The sequence below is a fragment of the Chiloscyllium punctatum genome, chromosome 38 (genome assembly GCF_047496795.1).
Source record: "Chiloscyllium punctatum isolate Juve2018m chromosome 38, sChiPun1.3, whole genome shotgun sequence".
In the NCBI taxonomy this organism is placed as follows: Eukaryota; Metazoa; Chordata; class Chondrichthyes; order Orectolobiformes; family Hemiscylliidae; genus Chiloscyllium; species Chiloscyllium punctatum.
This window is the reverse complement of record NC_092776.1, coordinates 28,493,848-28,509,051: the sequence shown is the minus strand read 5'-3', so window position 1 is coordinate 28,509,051 and position 15,204 is coordinate 28,493,848. Positions and strand designations below refer to the sequence as shown.

Genomic DNA, 15,204 nt, shown 5'->3' with positions numbered 1-15,204 from the left:
GTTGTGCCACTTTTTAAGAAGGGTGGGCGGGAGAAAGCAGGAAATTATAGACCAGTTAGTCTGACCTCAGTGGTGGGAAAGATGCTGGAGTCTATTATAAAGGATGAAATTACGGCACATCTGGATAATAGTAACAGGATAGGACAGAGTCAGCATGGATTTATGAAGGGGAAATCATGCTTGACTAATCTTCTTGAATTTTTTGAGGATGTAACTCGGAAGATGGACGAGGGAGATCCAGTGGATGTAGTGTACCTGGACTTTCAGAAAGCTTTTGATAAAGTCCCACACAAGAGGTTAGTGAGTAAAATTAGGGCGCACGGGATTGGGGGCAAAGTACTAGATTGGATAGAGAATTGGTTGGCTAACAGGAAACAAAGGGTAGTGATTAACGGCTCCATTTCGAAATGGCAGGCAGTGACCAGTGGGGTACCGCAGGGATCCGTGCTGGGACCGCAGCTTTTTACAATATATGTAAATGATATAGAAGATGGTATCAGCAATAACATTAGCAAATTTGCTGATGACACAAAGCTAGGTGGTAGGGTGAAATGTGATGAGGATGTTAGGGGATTACAGGGTGACCTGGACAAGTTAGGTGAGTGGGCAGATGCATGGCAGATGCAGTTTAATGTGGATAAATGTCTGGTTATCCACTTTGGTGGCAAGAACAGGAAGGCAGATTACTACCTCAATGGTATCAAATTAGGTAAAGGGGCTGTTCAGAGAGATCTGGGTGTTCTTGTCCACCAGTCAATGAAGGCAAGCATGCAGGTACAGCAGGTCGTGAAGAAGGCAAATAGCATGCTGGCCTTCATAACAAGAGGGATTGAGTATAGAAGCAAAGAGGTGCTTCTGCAGCTGTACAGGGCCCTGGTGAGACCACACCTGGAGTACTGTGTACAGTTCTGGTCTCCAAATTTGAGGAAAGACATTCTGGCTATTGAGGGAGTGCAGCGTAGGTTCACGAGGTCAATTCCTGGAATGGCAGGATTGCCTTACACGGAAAGACTGAAGCGACTGGGCTTGTATACCCTTGAGTTTAGAAGGCTGAGAGGGGATCTAATTGAAACGTATAGGCTTATGAAAGGACTGGACACTCTGGCAGGAGGGAACATATTTCCGTTGATGGGGGAGTGCCGAACCAGAGTAGGTAGACCATTTAGGACAGAGATGAGGAGAAACTACTTCACCCAGAGAGTGGTGGCTGTGTGGAATGCTCTGCCCCAGAGGGCAGTGGAGGCCCAGTCTCTGGATTCTTTTAAGAAAGAATTGGATAGAGCTCTTAAAGATAGTGGAGTCAAGGGGTATGGAGATAAGGCTGGAACAGGATACTGATTAGGAATGATCAGCCATGATCATATTGAATGGCGGTGCAGGCTCGAAGGGCAGAATGGCCTACTCCTGCATCTATTGTCTATTGTCTATTGACTCTAGCAGATGTGATGCATTGGCATGGTCTAATTGGTACATCATTGGTTACTCAAAAGTGTGAAAGGACATATTGCTCTCATTATAAAACTTTGCACGTTTCATGCAGGATCAGGCAAGGATACAACCCGTTTTTCATTACCATTACAGTCAATTATAGACAAACAGTATTAACCATATTCAGGTATGAACAAAGGGCTGAATCTTATATTTTTTGTCTAAGTGTCAGTTTTGACACGTTTCATGCAGGATTTCTCTCAGAAGCATGGCGACATAGCTTGCTGTATATAGTCACAGAATCAGAGATGTACAGCGCAGAAACAGACCCTTCAGTCCAACTTGTCCATGCCAACCAGATATCCCAACCCAATCTAGTCCCACTGTCAGCACCCGGCCCATATCTCTCCAAACCCTTCTTATTCATATACCCATCCAGATGGCTTTTAGATGCTGCAATTATACCAGCCTCTACCCACTTCCTCTGGCAACTCATTCCATACACATACCACCCTCAGCATGAAAAAGTTGCCCCTCATGTCCCTTTTATATCTTTCCCCTCTCACCATAAACCTATGCCCTCTTACTCTGGACTCCCCGACCCCAGGGAAAAGACTTTGTCTATTTATCCTATCCATGCCCCTCATGATTTTATAAACCTCTATATAGGTCACCCCTCAGCCTCTGACGCTCCAGGGAAAACAGCCCTTAGCCTATTCAACCTCTCCCTACAGCTCAAATCCTCCAACCCTGGCAACATCCTCATTAACTACCTAAGCCATGCATATGGTACCCTTGTTGTCTGATCCTAACCCCATTCTAAAGCTATTCTACTCAGACAGTCTTTCCAAACATGTCTAAGAAGGGGAAAATGGCGCAGTGATTCTGAAGATCTCAGTGGATGGGATAGTCCAAAGGAGGACTAAGATCCCAGAGGTCCAGCAGAAGAGGTCAAGCCACTAGATCCAGACAGCCTGCTCAATGGAAGCCACTCGGAGGTCAGTGCAGTCTCTTCAGTCTCAAGAAATGGTCAGCAGTGTCACAAGATGGCTAACACCATTCTGCCAGGGAAGAACTGCATTACCACATGATCATAATCTCTACTACTGTTAAAGGCTCATCGTCTGACACTCTCACTATTGCTTGCAATATCCACTCTTGTTTTTTGTTTCCCCCCGTTGGAACCTTGCACAACTAAACACCCATGACCTTTCTTTGAGCCAGATGCTAGTTTCCAGTGCACCCTGCAATGCAAGTTGATACTTCCTAAGTGCCCTACAAGTGTGGATCAGAGGGGTGCCATGAAGATGCCAAGGTTGTGGACGAAGGGTAAGCACAGCTGGTTCCCAGTGGATCGTGCTAAGACACTATTGTGTGATAACCAACACGGAGGCTGTTCACATTCAGCGTGGAGGTGAAGTCGCCTGCCTCTGATCTTCATATCAAGAATTCTTGATGTCTAGTTTGCTCACAGTGGCTGGTAGGTTAAGAAGCTACATATTCAGGAGGTAAACTGTATCGTTAATAAAAGGTTATTAACAAGCAATGACCCCTAACTTGCTGCTGTTGAATAAGAATCTCATCTTAACAGCAGGAACCTAGTTAAAAGATGTAGAGTTTCTGACATTGAAATATGTCTCACAGGACTGCTCATGAAATTCTGCCACATTTCTCACCATAGCCCACATCATTCAGGCCCCCTACAACATTCTGTCCAAAGTTTTCAGTGTGAGTCCCCACCTCATTCAGATACAATCAGTCAATCACTGTTCTATTTAAATGTCCTCTAAAAGGAGTCAGGTTACAGCTCTCACGAAGAAACGTGGCCTGTAAATGGTTTGCATCTTGTTAAGGGTCCAATTGCTTTGCATCTATAATCTCCTTTAAATGAAACAGGATGCACTAAAATACCAACATTTGTTTGCAAATGTGAAATGGTATATTTCAACAATATTTACAAGATTCTCATTACATTTAACAGGTTGAGCAAATAAAAACATTCATGTAACTTAATTCATAAAAAAACATCCAAAAAGTGTTTTATGAGAGGCTGGAGTCATTATGGAAACAGCCGGTCTATGTGGTTGGAACTGAGAGTGATTGTAATTTATGGTAAGTATTTTTAGATGTTAGTGTTCATTTGCTGCAGAATCACAGGTCTCCATTCAATCCACTTCGTGCCTATCTGCATCTCAGTCAGGAAAAGCTCTCGACAGCAGACAGTGCAAACTGTGGACAGAGTTGAAGAATGTTGCAGGTTACAGGGGGACTTCGATAAACTGCAAAATTGGACTGAGGCGTGGCAAATTGAATCCAATGAAGATAAATGGGAGGTGATTCACTTTGAGATAAATAATAATTCAGCAGAATACTGGATCAATGGAAAGATTCTAGGTAGTGTGGATGTGCAGAGGGATCTTGCAGTCCACGTACATAGATCCCTGAAAGTTGTCACCCAGGTTGATAATGCTGTTAAGGCGGCATACGGTGTGAGGTTTTATTGGTAGAGAGATCAAGTTCCAGAGCCGTAATGTCATACTGCAACTATACAAAACACTAGTGCATACAGTTCTGGTCACCCCATTACAGGAAGGATGTGGAAGCTTTGGAAAAGGTGCAGAGGAGATTTACAAAGACGTTGGTCTGGAGGGAAGGTCTGATGAGGAAAGCATGACAGACTTGAATCTGTTCTCATTGGAAAGTAGAAGGCTAAGAGGGGATTTGGTAGACATACAAGATGATAGGATTAGAAAGGGTAGACAGTGAAAGTCTTTTTCCTAGGATGATGAGATCAGCTTGTATGAGGGGGCAAAGCTACAAATTGAAGGGTGATAGATTTAAGACAGATGTCAGAGGCACGTTCTTTACTCAGAGTGGTAAGGGCGTGGAATGCCCTGCCTGCCAATGTAGTTAACTCAGCCACATTAGGGAGATTAAAACAATCCTTGGATAAGCACATGGATGACGATGGGATAGTGTAAGGGGATGGGCTTAGCTTAGTTCACAGGTTGGCGCAACATCAAAGGCCAAAGGGCCTGTCCTGCACTGTATTGTTCTATGTTCTATGATAGGAAAGCAATCTCACTAAGCACACAAAATAACCAAATTAAATCTTAATATGAATTTATCTAGTTATACGATTTACTGTTCATTAATAGCAGTAACACACATTGAAAATTTCCAGTATTGAAAGAATATACAAACGGAATAGGAGTCTAATTTATGCAAATTACAGCAAAATAACAAAACTTCAGGAAGGATAGATTATTGAAGGGGCAAACCCGAAGGGTTAAACTCTTGAGAAGCTTTTGATACTTCTGAGCTGTAGTTATGCTTTGGTCTTGGATTCAATATAGTCTTAGACCTGGACTGGACGAAGACATCTTATGTTTGAGAATTGTTGATGCAGTATATCAACCGTCAGCCATAAAGCCAGATCTCTAGATTTAAACCCAGTATCTGAATTACTTCAGAACCTGGTAACAATCAAGCCTAATACTTTGTCCCAGCAGAATGCCTCATTTTTTCCATGAAGGCTGAAGGCAATGATAGTTTCCCGAAGGAATTGTTATTTAAAGCAGCAGACATCTGATCCAGCAGAGGCTCCTCTTTCAAGAGCAGGACATCAGTTAGACCAGCGACTTGTCTGAATCAGACACTTCAGCACAATCCCTAAATCAGTGTCATCAACTCAGTTAACTTGTGCTAACTTTATATACAATTTGTCAAAGTCCATGATATTTTCTTTCACTGAACAGATTCATTTTCTAAAGCCAATCCTCAAACATTTAACGGACCACTTTTGTGGATTTAGTCTAGTAAAGACTCTAAAGTTCTCTCACTATCCAACTGACTCGACTTCATCTTAGAAAACACATTGATTCTCATTATAGTTCTTTGCCAGGAATGATATCAGCAAGACTACATTTTCGCTCAGGTTGAGTTGTGGGAAGTTCCAGTAAGATGGTAGAGGAGTACGGTTTCTGAGCCCAGAGCTCGTCCACTCCATCAGTGTTTCTTTTTGTTTCTTTCCTTTTTTCTCTCTCTTTTCTTGTTTTTTTTTAAAAAAATTTTTTCCCACACTTTTGTTTGGGTCCCCAGCAGTTTCTGCATCAAAGAGGCAGTCCCAGCACAGAATCATGGCGCTGCAGCAGAGGCAAGTTTGAGTTCCCAACAGCATCTGCATCCAGCACAGATTCCTGGAGGCAGCTGAGATGCGCTTAGGCTCAATGAGACCCAACATTATCGGGAATGGCTGCATCAGTGAGGAGGGCCCAAAGAGAACTCATAGCGGTGGCAGAGTAGAGTTTAGGTCGGTGCAGTACCCAACGGCATTTGCATTGGTGAGGTCCAGCGAGGATTCACAGCGGCAGACATCGGTCAAGAGGAGATGGAGTCAGTGGTGGCGGTACAGTAAAGGGGACTCGTGCCTGTCAATAGGCCTGCGACCCATGGCAGAGCACTTAAGAAGGACTGTAAAGTTGAATATCTGTATTTATTTCTTTATTTTTACGCCCTTTGGTTTATTTCTCTATATTTTAAAATGGTGCTGGAGAGTGGTGACACTATGCAACAATTTTCACTGCATTTTGTAACAAAACACAGATGACAATAAATAAATCAAATCAGACCCATGTATACATATCAACATCATTCTTCTACTGGTCACATCATTAAGATCTGAAGAAAACCAAAAGGTAATCACACCTTAATACTTTAAACTTGCTTTCTGCTCATTTTCCACTTTGTCACTAGAACTTTAGCTTTATGCCTAATAATGACCTAAAGTTTCCAACCTTCACCTTTAGGTAATCATCCTCTGTTACAATGCTAAAATTTAGCTAACTGGAAGGACAGAATTGGAGCATAGTCTTTATACATTTAAAAGCTTTAGATTTCAAGGGATCTATTAAATATAGTGCCCCACTAATCCAATAACCACAGTGTCAGCTTGCTCCTGGATACAGATATTTCTAATCAATCAATCTGTTCAGATCTTTAATGAAACACCTCTGGAGCAGGTGAGACTTGAACTGGAGCCTTTCCCCCCCCCAATGCTCTTGGAGATATTCTTTAATAACTATTTAAATAAAGTAACTATTAGTAGTCCATTGTGGTCCATTAAATAATATTAAATCTTCAAAAGACATTTGCAAATTAAAGCAAATAGTCATTCGCAAGATTGATTCTTGGTCTTGCTGTGCCCATAAGTTATGAAAGGTCCAAGCATGCCATGGCACCACACAATCTCTCTCCAAGTACAACCATCTGTGGATGTAACAATGAAATGGAGGTAGGTATTGGAGTCCAACCACTATCTCCAGAATGTCCTCCTATTGATATATTCTAACCAACCTGTTCAGGCTTATTATTACATATCCCTAGAGTAAGTTCAACTTGAACCTGGGCCTTCTGCCTCAGAGGAAGGGTCACTACCACAGTGTTACATCGACCTCTTCTGCTCCTCCATGTTTGACCACAAATGACTCCAAACTTCATTCCATTTAAGTAGTGGGAATTAATTACAAATTTAATAAGACAATTAATAGACAATGGCAGAACTAGATCTGTAGGTTTAAAACTGGATGCCATATTCGCCTCATATAGTCATATGTATAAACCACCTGCCATTGCAATCTTATCTGGAGTTTTGTAGGCAATATCTAAGATAATCTTTGCAATACCTTAGTTCCATGCACTCAGCTTCCAAAGTATGATTACCCTTGCTGCAGTAATTGAGGTTTATCATTAATATTGTTGTGTATCCTCATTTCCCAATTTTGCAGTTTTCTTTTTCTAAAACATTTTAATCTGGAAAATGCAACTTCTCACCATGCTCAACGTGCAAACAGATCTTTGTAATACATGCAACATTAAAATCTTTAGGTTGAATTTGTGCTTCTCACTCTTTCAATTTTTATTGCTGGTCATACTTACATTCATGTACAGTGATTGTATCTGGGTAATTAATCACCATTCTTATGGGGATGTTAAGTTTTTGAATTGCAGTGTAAAGTTTCTGTAATGACCAACCAAACGAGTTTGAATGCTTTGCCACTGAAAGCTTCAGTCTTACCGATCTGGTTTAGGTGCAGCCAACCCATTGAAACAACTTTGTACGACCTCAAAAGTGGTTCCAGTGCCCCAGAAATCTGAAGCTCCCCCATCTACATCATACATCTACCACTTCTTAATAATCCGAATCTTCACTTTTTGATCCAGAACATTACAGAGCTATACTGGAGATTCCACTTCTAATCTACAATTTAACTCATCAAAATCCCTTTTCAAATCCTTGAGCACAACCATCTCCACATCATTGGCTTCCATAGAAATAAAGACAACTGGCTACTTGCCTTTATATTTCAGACATTTTTAAAATCCATTCTGCAGTATTTTGAACCCTAGCAGTATTTTGAATCCAAGTAGTAACATATCATTTGGGACTAACTCTCGGACAATAGAATTCCATGCAGTCATCACTCAACTATTCTTCCTGCTTGTCCTCTTTTTCCAAATAGAAACTTGTTTCTCAATGTCCTGCAGCCACTCAGGACAACAAACTTGGAATATTCATCACTCAAATGATTACTGCCAAGATTATTTTCCAAGGTTCACTGATAAATTGACTTTTCCAATACTGGAGAACTGCTGTCTTATATGAATGCTAAGCCAGCATAATAATGTTCTGTTGACACTTCAAATCATCATTAAGTAAGAGATTATAACAAAAGATCCAACTGTTATCATGTATATTTCAGCTTAGAAAGTGCTTTGTTTCCATGACGACAGTGTATTGTTGAAAAGTACATTGCTGCCAAACCATTTACATGTGCTTCAGTGTAACAATGGGTTTATTTAACAAACAGTTCAGTATACTAAGTTAAATGCATGTAAAGTTTCTCTACTCTCCTTCCACCAGATTAAAAATGTATGTTTTGGTATTATTCATGTTACCTGAGCTTAATTTTTATGCTTCGTCTCAATATTTGCAATGGTTGATAACTATACACTAGTAAGAGAAATATGGGGCTCACGATATGAGTGGGCGTGAGAGTGTGAGAGAGCAAGCGCGCATGAGAGATGTTGACAGCAGGGAAGACAAAGTTTTCAAAAATGTTAAATTCAGTTTGGGACATTGCCTTCTTTGTTACAGCACCTATCTCATTTTGCTACCCATCTTTGAGCACATAATACTTTAAAGAGTCATATGGGCCTATAGCTGCACAAAAACAAAGGTAGCAGCACTTTTTCAGCAGAGAGCAACTCTTTACTGGCTGCATTCTGACTGTTGTTATCACTGTTAAAGGAGGCAGCTGGTACTCAAGAAAAGATTATTTGATAACATGCAATAAGCTCTGCCCATCAGAATTTAACAGTCAGCTTGTAGGGAAGCGAATAAATGAGTTCGCAGTTTCAATTCCAATAATTATGGGCGGCACGGTGGCACAGTGGCACAGTGGCTAGCACTGCTGCCTCACAGCACCAGAGACCCGGGTTCAGTTCCCGCCTCAAGCGACTAACTGTGTGGAGATTGCAGGTCCTCCCAGTGTCTGTGTGGGTTTCCTCCGGGTGCTCCGGTTTCCTCCCACAGTCCAAAGATGTGCAGGTCAGGTGAATTGACCATGCTAAATTGTCCGTAGTGTTAGGTAAGGGGTAAATGTAGGGGTATGGGTGGGTTGCGCTTCGGCGAGGCGGTGTGGACTTGTTGGGCCGAAGGGCCTGTTTCCACACTGTAAGTAATCTAATTTAATTCTAGTGCTAAGTCTGTTGAGCTCACGGTACTGCAAACTTATTCCTAAGTCAAGCTTGATGTTTTCCAAGAGACTATCATGGAACTCAGATGTAATGTGACCAGCTATTACGTAATGAATCTTTTCTATTTCTCAAGGCTGAGACTTTTTGCCATGGACACCAGATGGGCATCCTTTTGATATCAGTGATTTAGACTGAGAACAATAAGAGTTAGAGTTGGGGTTACCTTAACCCTAATTCATTCAATGCTTCTCAGGTGGTTCTAGTGGACACAAATCATAACATAAACTGATATGACAGTAAGGCAGATTTTGACACATAAAATTCATGGCTTTGCCATGAATCAAATATGTTAATACATTGATTTGATCATTGTATGGCCATTGGCTAAGGAACAGAAGCACTGACAGCTCTGCACCAGTACCATATTAGGGACTCAAATTTTATAGTCACTGCTTAAATGAAGTTAATAAATGGCAATGTTGATTCAACAAGAAAAGGATAACTTTTCATTTGACTTGAATTAAATTCACCTTCCATTCTTTTTATACATAGCTTGAGAGACCTCAAAGCATTTATCAAAACCAAAATCCAAATTGAGCATAATGTTAGAAACAAAGTAATTAACATTAGCAGAGGTGAAAGACACATCCTCACATCAAGAAATCAACAAGGTTAAGTATTCTACACTATTACAAGAAGTCATTGCAGTACTTTTATCAAACCTGCCTGTGAATCAACATCATCACAGAGTAGGAGGTGGTGGCTGATGGAGTCTCGAGGTACAGCATTACTGGTGAAAAGTAACAAATACATTTTGGGCTAATAAAGCATGTATTTTGGGACAACACAAAAGATTATGACCACAAAACTACAGCAGTGGTAATCAATAGATAAAAAACAAATTTTGCTGCAGAACATACTTTGTAAATATTTGCAGTACCTTATTGAAACGTGTTCAACACCAACAGCATCTGTGTCGCTGGATAAAGGAGAAGCAGGAAGAGGAATTGACTCTGTAATATCACTGCACACAGTATTGCTGAAAAGAAAAAGTTAAACATGCGTGAAACCGCAACTGTTATGGCGCCAACAGTTTTAAATATTCAGGTCCAGTACTTCACTCATTGATAGGAACTAGCTCAGACCATCATCAATAAACAAAAGCAAAGCATTATCTTTCCAGTGATCTAAATTATTTCAAAGTCATAAAAAAAAAATGGAAAGTCATGGACTGAGAGTGTCAATAGTCTATTACAGGTTTCCAGCTGACAACATTTCTGCTGCTCATGTGCATTTCAAAAAATAATTGGCTTGCTGTTGCACTGCACAGCTGAGTAAAATCCATTGTGCTATGATTTCTGTTCAGCCTGATATATGGATTCCATTTATCTTTGATCTGCTAAGGGTCATCAGTGAAATGAGCTTCACGGTTATGAATTCAAATTCCTGGGCCACTTATTAGACCTTAGGGATGCAGAGCTCGAATTTTGCACAGATTTAGAATAAATTGCACTAAGCTGCAGCTGAGGTGAATCTTTAGGTCCCCCATAAGTACTAATAGCATTAGACTGACTGTATTGCCTGTGGTCCCTTGATACTACAGAGACAGAAGATGTTGCATTTGATACAACTGATGGATCTCTCAGAGAGAAAAGAGAACAAAACAATTGCACTCTGTAAATCCATCAGGCTCATTATAACATTTGCCCCCATCTGACATCTTCAGATAGGCATACAATGAACGCTTTCACTGTGAAAGACTTTAAGAACCATATCTCTGAATTGTGACAAATGCTGCCCCCGTGCAGTAGATCGTCAATGCATGTCTGAACTTCATCATATTTGCACCAAGTTTTTTTATCCTAGAAACATGAAAATAAAAAGGATTATCCTCAATCATGTAACTCATATTCCACGTAAATGACATAAATTTCCTTAATATTCAAACAGTTCTTACTTTTTAACCTATTCAAAACACCAAAGTACACAACAATCCTTACCCAGAATAACAAAACAACTGATTATCATTTTGCATAACACAACTTAGCTTTCTCAGACTTTGGGGAGTCCAAAACTAGAGGGCATAGCTTTAAAGGTGAGAAGTGAAAGATTTCAAAGAGACCTAACAGGTAACTTTTTCCACACAGAGGGTGGTGCATGTATGGAATGAACTGCCAGAGGAAGAGGTGGAGATTGGTACAATTACAACATTTAAAAGGCATTTGAATGGGTACATGAATAGAAAGGGTTTAAACAAATATGGACCAAATCCTGGCAAATGGAACTAGATTAATTTAGGATATCGGGTCAGCATGGACGGGTTGGACTGAAGAGTCTCTTTCCATGCTATATAACTCTATGACTCTGATTGCAGAAGTGAAGAAAAAATTGCAAGTAGCAGAAAATGATTAACTTCCTTTTCACAATCAAAAGGCATACTTACATTGATTTTTAAAAATCAAAACATGCTTCAACTTCCAAAAAGAAACTGATTGTTGACAATTTATTACTGCTCATTAACCACTCGATGCAATCAAAGAGTTAAAATCTTTCAATGTATTTTAGTGCAATTAAAACAACAGGTAAGAGATTTATTAAAATTTTCAAGCAACAGAAATCCAAATTGTATTCTCACATCATTACCTCCTTGCTAAGTGCTAAAAACAAGCCATAGACTTAACTGGCAAGGCAGACTTGTGACTTGTACACTGTGTAGGTGAGTCAACTTGATATTTGAATAATAAACTGCAGGCAGATCTACATTTTAACTAGTTTTGTATAAAAGTAATTATTGAGGATTAAAGATCACGGTTATTTTCATTAACAACTTTCCTTATTCAATTCCCATACTAGTTATCCTTTCTTGGTCGAAATGTGCAATTATAACACATCTGATTTCTAAGTCACCATCAGTGACAGGCATCTCAAGTAAACAGCTTTTCTTCCAGTGTGAACCAAGACTGAATTTCAGTCAGCAACTCAATTCGGAAGGTCATCTCCATTCAGCTGGACAGAGTTCTCGTCTGAAACCCAACCATTCATCTGGAAAGATATTCACCTTCCCCCATAACTGGCTGGATTTTGCAGCCTTTACAGAACCCACCAGATTAATTTTCAAATCTTTCCAAATTCATACAAACAGGACGTGCAGTCAGCCCAACCAGGTCACCACCCAGGCACAAAAGTCAAAAGGAATCTCCATCAGGAAATACAAAAGCTAATCACCAGCAAGTAATATGGTAACAGCTTTCCTTTCCTAACTTGGGAGTAAACATTGCTTTCCCAGTTGGTGTCAGTTATTTGCTCACAGCAATCAAGCCTGGAACCATCCACTTGTATAACATTGTTCATTGGTAATCCACTCAGTGATATTAGATTAAAAATCTTCTTGTTGCACATTCTGGAGTCTCATCTATAAAGTATCATTTAAAAACCATACAAAAATTTCCCAAAACCACACAATGTAATGCTTGAAAATCAGAAGGCCAGCAATCATGACAACCAATGAAGAGATAAGGCATATCAAGTAGTAACCCTTACAATGACCATTATAACTCATGACACCACTGTACGTCTTCAAAATTTCACTAAAGTCATAGCTAAAGACAGAATAAAGCAACTTTGAAAGCTTTTTTCCCCTGTGCGGAGAGGCGGGCCACATGTATAAGACCTGCCCAAGACGGGGGGGCCCCACTTACGCTCCGATGGCTGGAGGTGGCAATGTGAGCCGTGGACCCCCGAAGACCAGTAAGGTCCACCCAGACAGCAGGGACACGGAGTCTGGTGACACCCAGGAAGAAGGACAGGCTGGAGAGGAGGAGGCGGCAGCCAGCGGAGAGACACGGCAGCCGATCCTAGCACTAGCTGGGCAGAAAGACGGAGACGAAGGAGGAGGAGAAGATCGAGGAGGAGGAGGAGAAGGAGAAGATCGAGGAGGAGGAGGAGAAGGAGAAGATCGAGGAGGAGGAGGAGAAGGAGAAGATCGAGGAGGAGGAGGAGAAGGAGAAGATCGAGGAGGAGGAGGAGAAGGAGAAGATCGAGGAGGAGGAGGAGAAGGAGAAGATCGAGGAGGAGGAGGAGAAGGAGAAGATCGAGGAGGAGGAGGAGAAGGAGAAGATCGAGGAGGAGGAGGAGAAGGAGAAGATCGAGGAGGAGGAGGAGGAGGAGGAGGAGGAGGAGGAGGAGGAGGAGGAGGAGGAGGAGGAGGAGGAGGAGGAGGAGGAGGAGGAGGAGGAGGAGGAGGAGGAGGAGGAGGAGGAGGAGGAGGAGGAGGAGGAGGAGGAGGAGGAGGAGGAGGAGGAGGAGGAGGAGGAGGAGGAGGAGGAGGAGGAGGAGGAGGAGGAGGAGGAGGAGGAGGAGGAGGAGGAGGAGGAGGAGGAGGAGGAGGAGGAGGAGGAGGAGGAGGAGGAGGAGGAGGAGGAGGAGGAGGAGGAGGAGGAGGAGGAGGAGGAGGAGGAGGAGGAGGAGGAGGAGGAGGAGGAGGAGGAGGAGGAGGAGGAGGAGGAGGAGGAGGAGGAGGAGGAGGAGGAGGAGGAGGAGGAGGAGGAGGAGGAGGAGGAGGAGGAGAAGGAGGAGAAGAAGGAGAAGAAGGAGAAGGAGGAGAAGGAGGAGATCAAGCAGGCAGAGGAGTGGATAACTGTTAAAAACAGGAAGAGGAAATCTTGCCAAGCCCCCAAAGCCTCCCAGCAAAAGGGGAAAAGACAGCTGCACGAGGGAGGGACGGCCAGCTCTTCGGAGGGGGAAGATGGACGCAAAGAAGGCCATCACCACCAGAAGAAGAGACAGAGCACCGTCGGTAAAGAGGAGGGCATTTCCTCCCAACCAGGAAACAACGGACCCCCCGAAGTCCACCCTCCACCCAGTGAGAACCAGGGGGTACACACTGCCCCACAACTACAGGCAACCGAGAGCTGTGATCCTCTGACAGTCCCATTGTCAGACACAGAACTGGACAGTGAGGACCCTTGCCTTGGCTCAATGACACCAGAGCAGGTAAATGACCCCAGTGAGGAGCTGGATAGCTACCTCAGCCCAGTGAAGGTCCAGCAGTTCGTGCTTACCTTGGGGATGTAGACAGCCACCTCAGAGACAGGACAGTCAAATGGACAATGGTAACCCCATAAACTGGGGGTTAAAGAAGTGTCATTTGCTTTCATATAACGGGGGACCCACTCTTTAGGTGGGTTCCGCTGAAGCCACAGCCAAATACCAAGAGACTGGATAGTTAATAAAGGTAACTGTTAATAGGATAACTGTGAATTTGATTAATTCAATTTGTTCTTTGTAACGTTAAGACATGTATATAACTATGAACAACATGGAAAATTGTACAAGTACCAGAGATTTATATATATCAAAATTTATATATTTCAAAATATATTTTGAAATTTAAAAAAAAAATTCCCTCAATTTACTAGCTGCTATGGAAAGGCAGTAGCATAGTGGTACTGTCACTATGCTAATAATCTGAGGAACTTGGGTTCAAATCCCACGACGGCAAATGGCAAAATATAAATTAATCATTCCTGCAGACTGGAAAGTAGCAAATGAAACCCAACTATTTAGGAAGTGGAAAACTAGGAGAATGGAAAACAACATGTCTCTTTATTTGATATCAATTGTCAGGAAAATGTTTGAATCTATTATAAAGAATGCAGTAACTGAACATATAGTCATGGCAAATTTAGAAAGTTATAATGGGTTTGTTTATGAAAGAAAAATTATGTTTGACAATCTTGTTGGGAGTATTTTGCAGATATTACTTGTAGCATTGAGAGAGAGAGAGAGAGAGAGAGAGAAAAAAAAAGAGTGGTGTGGTGTATTTGGATTTTTTGGAGACTTCTATTAAGATCTCCTATTGGTGGTTAGTGAATATAATTAGAACACATGGGATGAAGACTTGGTTGACAGACAGAAAGCAAAGAGTAGAATAAATGGATCATCCTCAGGATAGTAGGTTGTTACTAGCAGTTCGCAAAGGTCAGTGTTCGGGCCTCAGCTGTTCGCAAACTATAAAAA

General features: G+C 41.7%; 1 protein-coding gene across 3 annotated transcripts in view; it reads right to left on the bottom strand.

Annotated features, from left to right (window-relative positions):
- The window catches only part of tacc2 (transforming, acidic coiled-coil containing protein 2), a 264,812-nt gene that overhangs the window by 137,020 nt on the left and 112,588 nt on the right, over nucleotides 1–15,204 (bottom strand). For all 3 annotated transcript variants that reach the window (XM_072557490.1, XM_072557491.1, XM_072557492.1), the window contains exon 12: nucleotides 10,127–10,225. In XM_072557490.1, coding sequence (XP_072413591.1) covers nucleotides 10,127–10,225 — 99 coding nt within the window. The remainder of the gene's footprint in view (nucleotides 1–10,126; nucleotides 10,226–15,204) is intronic.